The sequence below is a fragment of the Pyrus communis genome, chromosome 14 (genome assembly GCF_963583255.1).
Source record: "Pyrus communis chromosome 14, drPyrComm1.1, whole genome shotgun sequence".
NCBI lineage: Eukaryota > Viridiplantae > Streptophyta > Magnoliopsida > Rosales > Rosaceae > Pyrus > Pyrus communis.
The window spans coordinates 21,842,941-21,862,019 of record NC_084816.1 but is presented as its reverse complement, the minus strand read 5'-3'; the positions used below and the strand labels follow the sequence as shown (position 1 = coordinate 21,862,019).

At 39.2% G+C, this 19,079-nt stretch overlaps 1 protein-coding gene across 1 annotated transcript; it reads left to right on the top strand.

Annotated features, from left to right (window-relative positions):
* Positions 1–8,521: 8,521 nt before the first annotated feature.
* On the top strand, positions 8,522–17,491 carry LOC137714590 (uncharacterized). Its single transcript, XM_068453771.1, has 13 exons — positions 8,522–8,621; positions 8,712–8,855; positions 9,174–9,301; positions 12,293–12,400; positions 12,972–13,088; positions 13,149–13,288; positions 13,890–14,519; positions 14,577–14,592; positions 14,833–15,226; positions 15,441–15,491; positions 15,793–16,290; positions 16,422–16,563; positions 16,966–17,491. Exons 1-13 carry the CDS (start codon positions 8,522–8,524, stop codon positions 17,489–17,491), a joined length of 2,994 nt encoding a protein of 997 aa, XP_068309872.1.
* Positions 17,492–19,079: the final 1,588 nt, after the last annotated feature.

The following is a 19,079-nucleotide window of genomic DNA, read 5'->3' as shown; positions in this document are numbered from 1 at the left end:
TACCAGAAGGCTCAGGGTAGGTCAGGCATGAAGATATCTTCATGGATCCGATTTTGGTATTGGGATGCCATGAAGTACAAGAAGCCTTCAAAGAAAAGTGGTCGAATTCTTCCTTTAAAGAAATAAAGTATTCACATTTTGAATTTGCTCTTTATTCTTCAAAATGTTTGTGTTTTTTTGTTGGTGATGTGACTGTACTTAAAGTCTTGAAGTTTCAAGTTGCCTATGTACCCTTGGTTGAGGAGGGATCAAGTCATGATGTAGTTCAAATTGTTTTTTGATGGTTTTGACAGTTTTGATGGTGATTTTGATTTTGTTTTGATTTTGTCGTACATAGTTTATGTTTTTGCGGGCTAGGGGTGTTTGGTGCTGTGTTGCAGTTTTAGCTCGTGCAGGCGAGGAGCTTTGTGTCGTGTGCAGTTTAGGCTCGTGCAGGCGAGGAGTTTTGAGTGTCGCTTTTTAAGCTCTTGTGAACAAGGAGCATTGGGTGTCACATTTTAAGATCATGCGAACAAGGAGCATTGTTGCCATGTGTAGTTTAGGCTCGTGCAGGTGAGGAGCTTTGTGTGTTTCCTTTTAAACTTGTACGAACAAGGAGTGTTCAGTGTCGCCTTTTAAGCTCATGCAAACAAAGAGCATTGTGCCGTGTAGTTTAGACTCATGTAGGTGATGAGCTTTGTGCCATGTGCAGTTTAGGCTTATGTAGGCAAGGAACATTATGCCGTGTGCAGTTTAGGCTTGTGCAGGTGATGAGCTTTGTGTTGTGTGCAGTTTAGGCTCATGCATGCGAGGAACATTGAGTGTCACCTTTTAAGCTCTTGCGAACAAGGAGCATTGTGCCTTGTGCAATTTAGGCTTATGCAGGCGATGAGCTTTGTGCCTTGTGCAGTTTAGCTTGTGTAGGAGATGAGCTTTGTGCTGTGTGCAGTTTAGGCTCATGCAGGCGAGGAACACTGGGTGCTTTGTTTAGGGGTAGTAACGCTTCAAGAATTTGCCATTGATGTGGCCGATCTTTAAGCCGTCTTCCACCATAATTAAGTAGGTGTCGTTGGTGTAGACCTTTTGTATTACGTAAGGTCCATCCCACTTTAACGTGAACTTGCTTTTTGTTTTGTGAGCTGTGACAATGGGCCTTCCTAATGCCAAAACAAGTTCTTCAGTCTGGAAAGATTTAGGCAGACCTTCTTGTTGGATGCATTGGATAGCTGTGCTTGGTAGCATTCCAAGTGTTGTTGAGCTTCGAGCCTTCTTTCGTCAAGTGCTTCTAACTCTTGAAGTCGTAGCTTTACATTTTCCTCTTCAGTCAAGCCTTCTAGTATAGCCATCCTTAGTGAAAGGATTTGACTTTTGAGCGGCAGAACAACTTCTACACCATATACGAGAGAATAAGGTGTAGCTTGGGTAGAAGTCCTATGTGTCGTCCTATATACCCAAAATACTTCACTTATTCTTTCGTGTCAGTCTCTTTTTGTTTAGCTAACCACCTTCTTCAAACGGTTGCACATCGTTTTGTTGAATGTTTCCACACGACCATTGGCCGAAGCATGATACATGGAAGACTTGTGCTGCTTGAATTTGTTTTTCTCGCAGAGCTCATCCATGAGTTGGTTGGAGAATTGTTTTCCGTTGTCGGTGATGTTGTAGCAAGGCACACCATATCGATGGATGATATGTTCCTTGATGAAACAGATAATAGTTTCCTTCTTGACTTCCCTTAAGGGTACAACTTCAACCCATTTGGAGAAGTAGTCCATTGCAGCTAGGGTGTAAGTTTCTCTTGCAGATGATTTTGGTGTGATTGGTTCTACGACGACCAATCTCCATGCATCAAACTGCCATAAAGCAACTGTAAGTGGTGTAATGGCTCAGGTGATTGATGTATGAAGTTGGCGTGGAATTGGTAGGCTTGGAACCTTTTGGTGTGTTCCAGTTAGTCATTGACCATGCTCGGCCAGTAGTAACCCATTCTCTTGAGTTGGAATTGTAGTTTTGGTCCAGACTGATGCGCTCCACATACGCCTGAATGTGTTTCTTCCATGGCTTGATTGGCTTATTCCTCACTTAGGCATCTCAGAAGTATTCCTTCAAAAGAGTGTCAGTAAAGTGTTCATTTGTAGTAAAGGAAGTGAGGTGCTCATCGACATATTTCAGAATGGTGTCTAGGATCGTCTAGATGCTTTCCATGCTCCAAGTAGTCGATCATTGGCTGTCTCTACTCTTCAATGTCGACTGGAAGTATTGAGATGATGTTTGTGTTATCTAGTAGCATTTTAGTGACAAACGGGATCACCCATCTTTGGCAAACTAACACGTCTGCATATTCGTCTTCTCCTAGTGCCATACTTGAGGCTAGGTTAGCAAGAGCATCCACCATTTGATTTTTTTTTCTTAGCACATGTTTTAGCGTCACGGCCTCAAACTTTTGTAGTAATTGAGTTGCTACCCAGAAGTATAGGACAAGATTATCTTTCCTTAATTTATATTTAGTCAAGAGTTTATTGATTATGAGCTTGGAGTCATCATACACTTCTATCATTGTGATTTCCATGTTGATCGTCATTTGGAGTTCAATAATTAGTGCTTGGTACTCAGGGACGTTGTTGGAGCACAGCTCGCTTAATCGGAAGTAATAGGGTAGTACTTGTTTTTATGGTGACATGAATGCTACTCCTGCCCCTACTCAATCTGCTTGTACGAATCTGTCGAAAAACATTGTCTATGTCAGGAAGATGTCGATGTAGAACACCTCATCGTCAGGCAAGTCGTCTGAGATTTTCCAATTGGTTGGGATTGGGTGGTCGATAAGGAAATCTGGTACAGCCGTCTAGCAGAGCTAGCCGTGTTGCTTTGTTTCTTAGGTTTTGACAACCTTTCAAAAACAGAGCTTTAGGGTGTTGGCGTGTTAAGCCACTTAAAGACGAAAGTTCAGTCTTGACCACCAATGCGATCAAGTGCCGAAATTCTGGGTTTTGAACGATTCAGCCTATCAAAGACTGACATTTGAGGGGTGGGTTTAGGCCCCTCTTGATTTTGTTCAACGCTTACGCTGATGTGCTGATTGCTAATGTTTTTTGCTTTGCTTGAAATATTCATGGGTGTATTTGGTGTGAATCCAAGTCCAGCTTTGTTGTTGTCAACTCCGTAACCATGCTCCTTTAACTTCTTTTGAGTCTCGGTGAGGTCATGTTCTTTGTCGTTGACAATGTTTGCATTCTTTTTTTCAAGATTTGAAGAGGAGGCGAAATTGTACCCAGCCTTTGACATGAGTTTGTAGGCGTTTGGGTCAAAACCTTATTCAGTCCTCTTGGTTGGAAGAGAGCTTGGTTCTGCCCCCTTTGGCAGGGGTTTTACGAAACCTTGCAGTGGTTTTGAAACTTTAGCGTCGCCTAGCTGTGTCAAAGGTAAAACTGCGTTTGTCTTGAGTAGGTTTATATTGTCCTTATGCAGTTGTGTGTCAGCTTTGCTTGTTCCAATTTCAAATGAGGATTGCCCATTCTTTCTTCTTGACATTGGGATCTATCAAAAGACGGGTGTGTTTAGCCCTTTTGAGGGCATCACACGCCATTTGGTTATTGCGGGCTTAGTAGGCTTATCGTTGTCTTTACTTGAAGATGACACGACTTCCCACTTTTGCTCCTTGGGCATGGCTTTCCGCTCTTGTTTCTTAGGTACAACTTTACCTGTGGATTTGATTTCTTTTAGAATAGCATGTCTTCATCTATTTAGAACTTGGCATCCGCAAAGTGTGATTCGGCTTCGGTGAAGGGCTCGGTGTCACCTTGTATCATCTTTACTCCTTCTTGGTAGAACTTTAAGCATTGATGAAGGGTGGATGACACTACTCCATTCTCGTGGATCCAAGGCCTTCCTAAGAGCAAGCTGTAGGAAGTTCTTGCATCAATCACGTGGAATAATGTTCTTGACTTGAGTTTGCCAATGGTCATCTCGGCTCGGATCATGCCCATTGCTCATTGTCCTCCTTGGTTAAAACCTTGGATTAGCAGACGGCTTCGGGATAGTTCATCCACCTTGATGCCGATTATGGTCATTATTGACTTTGGCATGATGTTTGTAACACCCCAACCTGAAAATTTTATTTTGGAAAATAATTTTGGTGATAAGCCAAATTAAACTCTTGTTTATTTGACTACCATTAATCACAATTCTTTATTTAAATTTACACAAAATCTTTAACCAAAATTTACTTACAAAAAACATAAGATTAAATTTTCTGATAATTCACCAAATTTCTTTTCTTAAATCAAATTCCCAACAAAAGATTAATCCCAATTATTTAAGGCTGCATCTAGCCTCTGTTAGACTGCCTACGTACCCTTGAGCGGGATCAAGCCTTTCGTAGCTCACCAACTTTTAAATGTCCTGAATTCTTATGAAGAACCTAATGTTTTCTTTTTGGATATCCTTCGTAGTGACACTAAAGCCATACAACTCAATGCTTGCAAATAGTAATCACAACATCATTACCAAGTAGTTTATGATGTCTCATTCAGCTCTATTGTTTGAAATAAACCCAACAATGTTTATTGGCACCACAATCCAAGTTTGAGACTCTAACTCTCAAATGTAAGCACACTTAACTACACAACCCTTCGTTCATCAATGAGCATAAATCTTTCCAAATATACAAAAACAAGCACATTATATCAAGTTAGAAAGTTGACAAAATCTTTTACTAGAAAGTATTGAGCTTCCTGTACCTAATTAAATGAACCAAGATTCAAAATTTAATACTAAGAAGAATTTAGGAGAGAAGATAAACGTTGACAATGTGAAGCATTGAATTTCCCAGAGAGATAATTCCATCATATGGATTACTAAATTATTCATTCTTGTCTTCTTCGTCAGAATTACTATGCTAGAAATAAGGCAAGAAATAATTCATGACAGTTGGTCTTGCTCTAAGGATCTTCTTGAGAAAATTCTAATTCCAATTCAAAACTGGTACAAGGATTAAGGAATTAAAACAATTATGATGTGGGTATAAAGTATAACCAAGATGCCCAATAAAATTCAAACTGATTAACACAGATGAAAGAGATGTGAATTGGAGAATTGTAGCCTTACTAGTTTAGTATCCAAATCTAACCCACTCACAACTTCTTGCTCCTACTGTTTTACTATCTTCTTTGAAAACCAAACAGGGGAAGTCAAATACGGTGAGTTTGAGCGACAGATAATAGCGAGAGAGAGATGGCTGGTAATGTAGAGTGAGAGAGAAAATAAAGAAGGCTGCAGGGTTCTAACCAATTTGGGTTAAAGTCCCCTTCATTCTTCTTTTTCTCTTTCTTTTCTTTTCTTCTTTTTCTCCCCCCCCTTTCTTCCAGAACTCTCCCCCTTCTTCCCCTTCTGTTTTCCTCCTTTCTTCCCCTTCTTCTAGAACTATGGAACCTTCCAGCCAAAACACACCTCTAGCCAAATTTCTACCAAAACACACCTCCTGCCAAATCTGGAACCTTCTAGATTCATAGCAAAATGACTATTTTGCCTCTACTTTCGTTCGTTTCTATTTCATTTGTTATAACTCTGGTTGTCGAACAGTTTTCACCTACACGCTTGTGGAATCGTCCTTTATCCAAATATGTCAAGAAATATGATATAATATATAAGGATAAAATACGTCCTCGTAAAATTACGTTTAGTCAACTAGGGGTATTTTTGTTTTTTCCACTTATCGATAAATTTTCCGACGTAAATTATAATAAATCCCGGAAACAAAATTCTAAAATTTCTCTAATCAAATTTTCATAACCATAAATCTATTTATTCTCGAGTTACTCCACATATTTAAATTTTTAGGGTATTACAATGTTTATGGCCGACCCACCATCCATAAGCATGCGGTTGATTTTGTTCTCTCTCACGTACCCGGAGACGAACATAGGACGGTTGTGAGGCATTGATCCTAGCAGCAAGTCTTTGTCAGTGAAGTTGATTGCGTCATGGGCTACACAACACGCGGCATATTCGTGTGGTCAAAGCTTCAAGTCGTCGCCTTTGCTTTCTTGCACTTTGTAGTTGTCGGGACTCGCCAAGACCGCTACTAATGCTTTTTGTATCTCCTTAAGTAATTGTAGTGCTTCCTCGATGCTAAAGTGTGCCGATAGGCTTTCTTTGGGCGTGAGGGTCTTCTCTTCCTCGATGGTGATATCTTTTCCTTTTGAGGGCTCTTCTATCTCTACTTCAACCATGTGGCAGGTAGCAGTAGTGCATTGTTGGAAGAAGTCATTTGGGAAGTACTCGTGTAAGGAGACAGGAATGTGCGACTCTTTCTCCATAGGTTCCCCAGCGTATGTTGGCTTAGTAGCTCTTACATTTCTTTTGGGCTTCCTATTGTTGCGGCGGTGGTGCTTTCTCCCTTGTTCCACCTTTGGCCGTGTGGCTTGTGGTATTGGCTTCCTTGTCTTTTTGTAGGTCACCAGCGTCCACCATTCTTTATCGAATGTATGTGCATTTTGGTCGCTTGCCCTTAGCGATGGTTGTGCATAAGGTGTCATGTAGCTTGAGCATGGACGGGAGTGGTTAGGCGTCACTTGAAGAGGCACAGGATTGAAGGATCCAAACGCAATCATAGTAGTATGTGTTGCTGCCGTCTATTCCTGGTCGAGTTCGATTTGCCCTTGTTGTGCCAGCTTCATGAAGAACTCCTTGAGGACGAAGCATTTGCCAACAGGATGGCTCACAATACGATGGTACTTGCAGTACCTAGAATTGTTAATGCGATTCATTTCTTCGGGGTGCTTGCATTCGGGTAGCTCGATCACCTTTTTTTCCAGCAAGTTGTCTAACGTTGCAGTCACATCAGAGTGTGCACGGATGGTTTGGTCAATACTTAAGTCAGAAACTTTGAGAGAATGAGTGTTTGGCTTTTCTACATGGCGAAAGGCTTCTTGGATTTTGGAGATAAAGTGGGTATTTATAGGAGAGAATGAGGAAGTGGGCCGACCCTCTAGGGTTTAAGGGTGGCCAGCCCTAGGTGGTATTTTAGTAGAAATATTCTAAGATATTTGTGTAAATAATATCATGGAGTAAATAGGTAAATATCCTAAATAAATGGAATTAAGATTATTTATTTGAAAAAAGTTTTCTTTGATTAGTAATGTATTTATAATAAGAATAATGAATTATTTTATCATAAATACCTTTGACTTTTCCTATGGTCAAAGGTACCTTGAGCAATCATTGATCTCTGCCTACTCTACCTCAGATCTTGAGCAATCATTGATCTTTGCCTACTCTACCTCAGCTGTGAGTGGTGAATGAGAATGCTCCATGCTCATTTAATTGGGGCAGTTTTGTCCTTCGTGAGACATAATCCACATGTTAGCTCCATGATTTTGGAATTATTTTTTGCTCCACAAAGAAGCTCCTGTAGAGATAAATCCAAAGAAAAAAAACTGAATTTTTTCGGACTAGACTAGCTTCAGAGACTAAGCTGGACTGGTTTAGAATAGACTAAGTTGGACTGATTTAGTGAAATATTTGGTGCAGTGTCGGACTAAGAAGCAGGATTGCAATATTAAAATATTTTATATTAATTAATATTTTAGGGAACTGTTATTAGCACTCCAAAAATCTCATTCTACGCTCCTCACAAGTGTATTTTTCTTTTTAATTATAAAAAGTTTGGAGTGTCAAATGAGATTTTTAGAGTGCTAACAACAATTTCCATACTTTATTATTACTTTATCTTTTTCCTTTTTCTTTTTTGTTTTTTTTTTTTCTAGAATCATCTCTCCAATCCCTGTAACCTTCCACCTCTACATCCCCCTTTCCCTTTTTCCCCATTTTTGCCTCTCCCAGCCATCAGCCTTTCTGTCCCTCCCACCGTCTCTCTCTAACCCAAACAAGCGATGCAACCAAAGTGATGGTAGAGCATCTTTCCATTTGCCTCACCAACGAAGCAACTAAAATCCCAAATTTTCTTCACCTCCTCTTCCCACAAACCCATCTCATCCCTCACCCCAAAAATTCACTCAAAATCCCCAACTTCTTTATCTTCACTGAGGCCATGGTTGAACCCATATACAACTTGGTTCTCAAACTGAGCGTGATGAGGTGTTGGGAGTGGGCAGAGAACTGTGGATTATGGATGTGAGTCAACCCCGACAAGTTAGGAGAATAATTATTTATTAGGAATATAGTTGTGTTTCCTAATTTAGTTAGAAGTCCTTTATTATTCCTTGTATCACAAGATATATTTCATATATAATGCCTCCTAGAGGGAGAAGAATAATATAGCGATTAAACCTTTTATCTTATAGTTTTATCTTGGCATCAGAGCAGGTTTCGGCCTGTCTCTTTCTCTAAACCCTATTCTTGTTCACTGCCGATTGGGTGCTTCTCTGTGGGCTGTTTAACAGCTGCTTGAAACCAAGCACAGAAGTCTCAAAACAAGAGATCTTTGTTAAAATTCCAAACCCAGGTCTCGAAACAAGAGACCAGACCTCTGTTTAAACCCAAACCCAGAAAATTAAAACTGAAACTACAACTTGCCGCTTTAATGGCAGACAACCAAACCGTCATTCCGATCATTGGATCGATGCTTGCACAGACCGAATTATCAAAATCCACATCTGGGCTTGCTACGTTAACCACTAGCGGTTCTGAATATCGGCCCGTTGAGCCATATGGAGAAAACTCAGGAAGTGGGCTACTATTTTTTGAAGCCTAAAATAATACAAATCTGCCAGCTGCAGTCAGCAGAAGAAAGGAGACTGGTCTGCTTGGCCCACCAGCAGGGACAATACGAGCAGCAGACAGATTTGGTCCAGATATATTAGACCCGCTTTCACTTTTAAATTTGATTACTACCCAAGAGCAATCCGATGATCCAGGTAACACAAGCAAAGCCTTAATTGCATCAATTAATCTTGATACAGGTTGGATTATTGACTCCGAAGTCACTGATCATATGATTTATGATGGTACTTTATTTAAATCTACAACACCACCACCACGAGATAGTATTGTCACTGCTAATGGAGGTGTTGCCCCGGTTACAGGGGCGGGTTCAGTAGCACTCACTCTTACTCTCTCATTACATAATTGCTTACTTGTTCCCGCACTCTCTAGCCATTTGTTATCAGTGGGACAAGCCACTGAGTAATTATACTGTGTTGTGCTAATGTTTTCGTCTTTCTATTTACTTCAAGATATCCGAATTCAAGATATCCGAACTCAAGCAATTATTGGGTGTGGTACTAAGAGAAGGGGATTGTACTATGTCGATGATGTTGCACAAGGCTGGGTTCACCAAGTTCGAAGTTGTGATAATGGAAAGGTAAAGACTGTTTAATTGTGGCATCGTCGCCTAGGTCATGCCTCATTTGGTTATTTGAAGAAGTTACTTCCGTCATTATTTAACAATATTCCATATTCTTCTCTAAAGTGCAATGTATGCACATTAGCTAAAAGTCATCGAGCTTCGTATCCTTCAAGTTTTAATAAAAGAACAGTTCCTTTTGAGTTGGTTCTCTTTGATATATGGGGGCCATCTCCAGTTCCTACTCAACATGGTGTGCATTGGTTTATAACACTTGTTGATGACTGCACTAGAATGACTGAGTTATATCTCATGAAACATAAGAGTGATGTAGGTGAAATTGTCAAAAGGTTTTATCATATGGTTCACACACAATATTCACTTCCGGTTAAGGTACTTCGGTGTGATAATGGTGGTGAATACATTAATCAAGATTTTTCTCAGTTTTTACAGGACAAGGGTCTTCTCCATGAAACTACTTGTCATCAGACCCCACAACATAATGAAGTAGCCGAACGGAAAAATCGACACATACTTGAGATTACTTGGGCCCTTCTCATTGGTGCTTGGGCGCTAAAGACTTATTGGGCTGATGCAGTGACTTATGATGTATATCTAATGAATCGAATTCCATTACGTGTTCTTTCTTTTCGCACTCCATTGGCCATGCTTGGTGACCATGTTTCCATTTTCTCCACTCTTCATCTCGAACCACGAGTTTTTGGTTGTGTGGCCTACGTCCATCTTCACAAAAACCAACGAAGCAAACTTGATCCATGTGCAATCCGACGTGTTTTCATTGGCTTTAGTCCCCAACGAAAAGGTTACCAATGTTATCATCCACCTACCCGACATGTTTATTTTACATTCGTAGCAAGTAATCTTGTGACTTGGAGAAGTGAAAAATAGAATGTAGTGGCGAAGTCGTCAGCAGAAGCTGAATACAGGGGAATAGCACATGGTATTTGTGAACTCCTATGGATTCAGATTCTTCTTACTGAGATTGGCTTTAAACCCAAGGGCTCTATGTTGTTGTACTATGATAATCAAGCAGCTCGGGAGATAGCTAACAATCCGGTGCAACATGATAGGACCAAACATGTGGAGGCGGATAAACACTTCATAAAGGAGAAACTGATAAGCTCATATTTATATAAATTTTACATCAAATTCACTTGTCTTTTCTTAGTTAGTTTCTTATATTTTTGAGCTATTTACTTTGTTTTTGTGTGTTTGTAGGATTTGTCAAGTAAAGAAAAGAAAAATAGCACAAGTGGAATTTTAAGTAACAAATTCGTCAAAACTGCCTGTGCAGGTCAGCTGACTTTGGAAGCAAGTTACGGACAGTTCAGAATGAATTAGAGAACGAGCCTTATATGCTTGGAAAGCTACGGATGTCTATTTTCTGGAGTATTTCACGGATTATTAATATCATTTTTCTAGAAGAAGTTATGGCCGTTTTAACACTGACAGGTTTCCAAGAGGCTGAGCAGTTCGTCACTGACAAGAAAGCATTGAAAGCAATAAATCCAATAAAACTAACAGCCAAAACTGATGCAGCCAAGAACAAGCCAGCTAATACCTATTCAAATATCAGAGGAAATGGAAAATTAAGTGAGAGTAATGGGCATAAAGGCTGCCCAAAGAGTTACAATTGTTTTAGCATTTCCTCTCACTTATTGTCATCACTAAATGGCTATTAGTGGGGTGAGTTATGGAGAAAAAACTGTGGCAGCAGAAAAGAAGAAAAGGGCTGCAGGTTGCAGCGGCAAAGAGTGGAAAAAAAGGTGAAAAAAAAAATAGAAAAAAAGGAAGAAAAACAAGGAAAAGAGAAGGCTGCTGCGTTGGGGAAGGAAGGAAAGGAAGGAGGAAATCTTGGCATTCTCTTCTTTCGGTTTTATCTTCTCAAACTCATGTCTTTCTTTTGGTTTAATTTGAGAATTATGTGTAACTAATTTTTAGTAGTCAGGGGCTGTTTTGAAGCCCCGAATATGATTGCAAGTTTGTTATGACATTTCGTTTGAATTACTTTTATGAATGGATGAAAATTGGTTCACTACTTGTCTCATTGATGAATTCTTTATGTGTTTTCTACGGATGCATACTTAGTAAGCATATCTAGGATTCTAATGCTATGAATATGTGTGTGCCTGCCCTTGTCGAATGAGGACCTACATATGTTCTAGAGTAGTACTTGTTAATTGCGATTAACATGTGAATCAATTTCTAGGATAAGTAAGACAACGCTAGTACTTATGATGCCTTGTGATGACTCAAACTCTTTTCGTTATTAATGATTTCTACTTGTTAAATCTATGAACACACCATTCTAGATTGCATGTTAGGAACTAAGTTAAGTTGAAAACGCCATTCTCTTAACATACTACATAAGAAAGAGTAATAGGTTGAGTTCTAACATTGAGCCAACTTGAGCATCTTCATCTGGAAATAGAAGGAATTTAAATGAAACATAACATGTTTGCATGATTATTTGGTGATGGATTCCCCTAACTCGTTTTTCTTAATTTGTGAACTACTTAAAATCTGTTTTTGTCCTGTTTTTTTCCTGTTTTTGTTCGATTTAATTTAAATAGAAAATCAATTCCAAAAATCCCAAAAATTTGTATGAGTGTAGCTCTGTGTGTCTAGTATCTGCATATAAAATTTCGTAGACTTTAGATAAGTGTAAGTTTGTCTAATAATTATTTTTCGGTGGCTGGTTAGTAGGGACAACAGCCCATTTTTTGTGACATTTTAAGTAGTTAGATAAAACAATCTTCTACTGGAAATACCCTTATTTTCATATGCTACAATTGACAAATCTTATTGTTAATAAGGAAAATTAATAGGACATTTGTGTGCTACTTTGTGGTGTGCTTTTAATCTTATCAAATTTTTGGCTCTGTGTCGCCAGGGATTGTTATTTCTAATTACTTATTTTTCTATTGTTTTCTTTTCTTCTCTAATTAGTGTTTTTGTTTTTGTTTTTATTTCAGGTATTGTTTGTAGTATATGCATACTCGAAGGTCCAAGAGCATTGATCTAGCTTCCTACGATCCTAAGGTTGAACGAACACTTCAAAAGCTTCGAGGAACAATCAAGCAGAAGCGTGCATCGGTGTCTTGACCACCATCTTCTCCACCACATTTGAGTTCGGAAGAGGAGGAAGAACCACAAGAAGGCATGGCTGATAACCGTTGTGCATCACATATCCAAAGGCAGAAGGAGGATTTGAGCTTAAGTCCGGCATGATTCACTACTTGCCTAAGTTCCATGGGTTCTCAACAGAGGATGCCAACAAGCATCTCATGGAGTTTCATGTGGTATGCTCGGGAATGAGACTAGCCAATGTGGATGAGGAGTAAGTCAAGTTGAGGGCATTCCCATTTACATTAGAAGCTAAGGCAAATTTGTGGCTTTACAATTTACCTCCAGGATCAATAAACACATGGAACCAGGTGAAGCAAGCATTCTTGGAGCAATATTTTCCGGCCACAAAAGCTGCCAGCATAAGGTAAGACATATGTGCAATCCGACAACAACATGGAGAGCCCTTTGGAGATTACTATGAGCAATTCACACATTTGGTTACATCTTATCCTAATCATCAAATTTCAGAGCATCTTTTAATACAATATTTTTATAAAGGATTGTGTGGTACTGATTGTGTAATGCTTGATGCAACAAGTGGGGATCATTCATGGACAAGACACCAACAAATGCTAAGGCATTATTAAAGAACATTGCTGACAACACACGACAATTTGGAGGGAGAGATGAACGACCTCTTAAGAAAGTTAACGAGGTAAGTGCTAACTCTAGTATTGAATTACAATTAGCTAACTTGACTAATCTTGTGCAACAGGTTATGGTGGCTCCAAAACAAGTGTGCGGTGTATGTTTAATGATGGGACATGCCACGGACATGTGCCCTTCGTTGATGGATCAAGGTGGTCTTGAGCAAGCTAATGTGTTAGGAGGGTTTCAGGGGCAACAAAGACAAAAGTATGATCCATACTCCAACAATTATAACGCGGGGTGGCGCGATCATCCACACTTAAAGTGGAATAATCAAGACAATGGACAACAATCTATTCCCAACAACTATAACCGTCCACCTGGCTTCTTTCAAGCAAGACCGTATGCACCATTTCAGCCTTAACAACAATAAGCTCTAAGTAAGTCTCTTGAGGATTTAATTGCTTTTTTAGCTAACTCTACTCAATCTCATCAACAGAAAACAGACAAAGCAATTGAAAACTTTGAGTGCCAAATGAGTTAGTTAACAAGTTTGATGGGGGCAACAACATCAACCATGAAGGTTGCATAGCCAAACCGTGGTGAATCCAAATGCAGAGCAGATGAATGTTGTGACTTTAAGGAGTGGAAAATAAGTTTTTAAGCAGCCAAGGATGCAAAAGAGGACTAGAAAAGATACAAATGAGCAAAGGGAGCAACAAACCAAAAATCTTAAGCAAGATAGGGCTTCAACAGAAACTGAAAAGTCTCATAAAGATACAGAATTGAACAAAAAAGATTCTGATAAGGTAAGTAAAGAAGTTCAAAATTCATTTAACTCATGTGTCCCTATTCCTTTTCCTTGTAGGTTTATGAAGTCTAAGAAAGAGCAAATTGATAAGGAAATCTTGGATACTTTCCAAAAAGTCCAAGTGAACTTACCTGTTTTAGATGCCATAAAACAAGTGCCCAAGTATGCAAAGTTCCTTAAAGAGCTTTGTATGAACAAGAGGAGATTCAATGATCAAGAAACTGTGGCATTAAACGAGGAATTATTAGTTGTTTTGCAGAGAAAGCTACCACTGAAGTTGAAGGATGCCGGTAGCTTTACCATTCTATTTGTAATTGGAAGGAAACAGTTTGGGAGAGCATTGTGTGATTTGGGGGCATCCATCAATCTGATGCCATATTTGGTGTATAAATCACTAAACCTTGGAGACTTGAAGGAAACAAAGGTAGTAATCCAGTTGGCAGATCGTTCAAATAGATACCCCAAAGGCCTATTGGAGGATGTACTTGTGCAAGTGAATGAGCTTATTTTTCCCATTGATTTTTTTGTTCTTGAGATGGAACATGACCCTATGCCTACTGCACTTCCTCTTATATTGGCAAGACCATTCCTTAGAACGGCACGTACGGAGATTGATGTTTATGATATTACTTTAACCATGAAAATTGATGGAGAAAGCATCAAGTTCAAAATCTTCAATGCTATGAGGTACCTAGTGATTTTGAATCTTGTTTGTTTATTGATGCATTTGACTATTTTGTGCAGGATTGTTTTAATGAAGGTGTGGGACAAGACAATTTAGAGAAGGCGTTAGTGCATAGCATTACACATGAAAACTTAATTATTCCGAGCACATTGAAGAAGAATTAATCCAGACAGTGGCAACCCTTGAGTATTTTTTACCAATTCGTGGTAAATCTTTTTCCTATTTTATTTCTCTTCCTACTTCTAACGAAAAAATTCTTCCTTCTGTGATTCAGGCACCAAATTAGAGCTTAAACCGATTCCTGAACATTTGAAGTATGCATTTTTGGAAGAGGATGAAACATTACCGGTCATTATATCGTCACAACTCATAGCAGAAGAGGAGGAGAAACTGATCCGGGTACTGAAGGATCACAAAACTGCCATAGCTTGGAGCATTGCAGATATCAAAGGTATAAATCCAGCTACATGTATGCATAGGATTCTGCTGGAGGAAGGTGCAAAACCTACAAGGGAAGCTCAACGCCGTTTGAACCCACTCATGATGGAGGTCGTCAAGAAAGAGGATATCAAGCTTCTTGATGTTGGCATCATATATCCTATCTCGGACAGCAAGTGGGTGATCCCTGTTCAAGTAGTTCCAAAGCGATCCAAAGTCACAATTGTTAAGAATGAATCTACTGAGCTAGTGCCTACATATGTGCAAAATAGTTAGAGAGTTTGTACAAACTATTGGAAGATAAACAGCACCACACGCAAGGATCACTTTCCAGTTCCATTCATTGATCAAATGTTAGAAAGGTTAGCTGGTCATTCTCATTATTGCTTTCTTGATGGCTATTCTGGATATAATCAAATTGCAGTTGCTCTGGAGGATCAAGAAAAATGACTTTCACATGTCCATTTGGCATATTTGAATACCAGATGATGCTGTTTGGACTTTGCAACACCTCCGCCACATTTCAAAGGTGTATGGTAAGTATATTTTTTGATATGATTGAGAAAATAATTGAAGTGTTCATGGATGATTTTTCAGTTTATGGTGATTCTTTTGATACATGTCTACATAATCTGTCCATAGTTTTAAAACGTTGTCAAGAAACTAATCTGGTCTTAAATTGGGAAAAATGTCATTTCATGGTTTCACATGGATTAGATCTAGGGTATATCATATCTGAAAATGGAATTGAAGTTGATAAATCTAAAGTAGAACTTGTTAGTTCTTTACCTTTCCCTACTACTGTCAGGGAGGTTCGTTCTTTTCTTGGATATGCAGGTTTCTACCGTAGGTTTATGAAAGACTTCTCAATGATTTCTAGACCCTTGTGCCGTTTGCTTCAAAAGGATGTAACATTTGATATGAATGAAGAATGTGTGGTAGCATTCAACAAACTTAAAGAGTTGTTATCTGCGGCTCCTGTGTTCATGCCACCAGATTGGAGTTTACCTTTTGAGTTAATGTGCGATGCTTCAGACTATGCTGTTGGTGCAGTTCTAGGACAACGTGTCAACAAAGTGCCACATGTCATCTATTATGCATCACGAACACTCAATGATGCACAGTTGAATTATTCAACAACAGAGAAGGAGCTTCTAGCTGTTGTATTTGCTTTAGAAAAATTTAGATCTTATCTGATTGGAACTAAAGTTATTGTGTTTTCTGACCATGCAGCTTTGAAGTATTTACTCACAAAAAAAGATGCAAAACCGCGACTCATTCGATGGATACTTCTACTTCAAGAGTTTGACTTAGAGATCAAGGATACGAAAGAGAGTGAAATGTTGTAGCAGATCATCTTAGAAGACTTGTGCACTTAAACACAGAGGAAGATCTCGTCCCTTTATGTGAGAGTTTTCCGGATGAGCAATTGTTTTCATTAAATGTTACTGACCCTTGGTATGCAGATATTATCAATTACAAGGTCACCAAAAAGATTCCAGATGATTTTACACATGCTCAGAAAGATAAGCTTGTCAAAACTGCCAAATACTATGAGTGGGATGATCCTTATATGTGGAAATATTGCCCTGATCAATTGATTAGAAGGTGTGTCCCCGAATCTGAGTTTAAATCTATTCTAACTTTTTGTCATTCTTATGCATGTGGTGGCCATTTTGGAGCAAAGAGGACAACCCTTAAGGTGATAGAGAGTGGTTTTTATTGGCCTAGTTTGTTTAAGGATGCGTACGAGTTTTGGGCAACATGTGATCGCTGTTAACGAACATGTAACTTGGGCCCAAGAAATCAAATACCACAAACCCCTATTTTGATTGTTGAGATCTTGGATGTGTGGGGCATTGATTTCATGGGACCTTTTCCATCTTCAAATGGTTTTCTTTACATTTTATTGGTTGTGGATTATGTTTCTAAATGGGTGGAAGCGAAAGCCACCAAAACTAATGATTCAAAAGTTGTTTCAGATTTTATTAAGACTAACATCTTTGCAAGATTTGGAACACCTAGAGCAATCATTAGCGATGGAAGGAGTCACTTTTGCAATAGAACATTTGAAGCGTTGCTTAGGAAGTACAATGTCACACATAAGGTGTCTACACCTTATCATCCGCAAACTAGTGGTCAAGCAGAAGTATCAAACCATGAGGTGAAGCAAGTTTTGGAGAAAATTGTGAGTCCTAGTAGGAAGGATTGGAGCATGCGCTTGAATGATGCATTGTGGGCTTATAGGACTGCTTATAAGACTTATATTGGAATGTCCCCATTTCGATTAGTTTATGGGAAACCATGCTGTCTTCCAGTAGAATTAGAACACAAAGCTTATTGGGCGATCAAAGCCTACAACATGGACATGAGTGTTGCCGGACAGCAGAGGAAGCTTCAATTGAATGAGTTAGATGAAATCCGGAATGATGCATACGAGTCTAGTCGAATATACAAGGAGAAATCAAAGGCATTTCATGACAAGATGATATCAAGGAAGAGCTTTGCCATTGGACAAAAAAGTTCTTCTATTTAATTCTCGCCTTCGATTATTTCCAGGTAAGCTTTGTTCTCAATGGGTTGGTCCGTTTGTTATAACTAATATTTTTCCTCACGGCGCAGTGGAAATCCAAAGTGCAAAGACCAGAAACATGTTCAAAGTGAACGGACATGGACTCAAACCATATTACGAGCCTTTTGCGGAGCATGATGTGGAGGTTGTACCCCTCTAAGAACTAGCTTCCCTTGAATGATTACCCTTGGTGCCGTCTGGCTGCAGACGTAAAAGCAAGCGCTTATTGGGAGGTAACCCAATATTTCTATTCATTTTCCTTTTATGTCATTTTCAATTTTTCGTTTGTTTTTTCTGAGTTTTCTTACGTGCTAAACTAAATTATTTCTTTTCTTTGTAGGAATATTTGATTATGTCCACCCTTGGAGTTTATTGCAAATTGAAGTTTGGGGGTCATCACTTGATTTTACTGCAAATTGGGGAAGTTTTCAGTCCAAATTTTTTATTTTGTTTCTTACTATTTTATTTTATTTTTATTTTATGCATTATTGAGTTTTCTGACATTGGGGACAATGTCCAGTTTAAGTTTGGGGGTAAGGATTGAAAAAAATGACCAAATTGAAAATTTTCGTCCCTTTGACTAAGAATTGGTTTCATTTGTTTTCTTCTTGTTGTTTTTTGTTTTCTTAATTAGTTTTGTTGACTCTAAAAAAATAAAAAATAAAAACCCAAAAAAATAAAAAAGTGAGAAAATTCTGAAAATGAAAAAAATCCAAAAATAGTCTTATTTTCTTTATTGTTTTGAATTAGATTTTTGTTAGTTTCCCGACCCAATGATATAATTGGATTGAATTTGAACCACGGTGATCAAGAACTTAGTAAGCATGTATTGTGTGAAATTCCTTATTCTCTTGTTAGTTTTGTACATGTTTAATCATCTTTGAAAAACCAAAAGCACATAGCCTTATTGATGTGAAACTAAAGCATGATTTAAAGCTTCGTATGTGAACATAGTGACTGTCACATCTCGGCCCGGGGCGGATCACTTTCCGGGCCCGTTCCACCACCGTAGCACGATATTGTCCGCTTTGGGCTTATCATTCCCTCACGGTTTTGTTTTTGGGAACTCACGAGCAACTTCCCAATGGGTCACCCATCATGGGATTCAAATTTCCTTCTCTGAATCTTCTCCCTCAGAGAGGATTGCTCTAGCCCTCTTCTCGCTTAACTTCGGAGTTCCTACGGAACCCGAAGCCAGTGAGCTCCCAAAAGGCCTCGTGCTAGGTAGGGATGGGAATATATATATAAGGATCACTCCCTTAGGCGATGTGGGATGTCACAATCCACCCCCCTTAGGGGCCCGACGTTCTCGTCGGCACACACGCGACCAGGGTTAGGCTCTGATACCAAATTGTCCACATCCGGGCCCAGGGCGGATCACTTCCCTGGCCCGCTCCGCCACCGTAGCACGATATTGTCCGCTTTGGGCTTACCATTCCCTGACGGTTTCGTTTTTGGGAACTCACGAGCAACTTCCCAGTGGGTCACCCATCATGGGATTGCTCTAGCCCCCTTCTCGCTTAACTTCGAAGTTCCTACGGAACCCGAAGCC

Coding starts and splice junctions, on each gene's coding strand:
- LOC137714590 (XM_068453771.1), top strand. CDS start 8,522: ATGGCAGACAACCAAACCGTCATTCCGATCATTGGATCGATGCTTGCA. Junction 8,622..8,711: donor TGCTACGTTAACCACTAGCG/GTTCTGAATATC, acceptor CAAATCTGCCAG/CTGCAGTCAGCAGAAGAAAG. Junction 16,291..16,421: donor GATCAAGGATACGAAAGAGA/GTGAAATGTTGT, acceptor CTTGGTATGCAG/ATATTATCAATTACAAGGTC.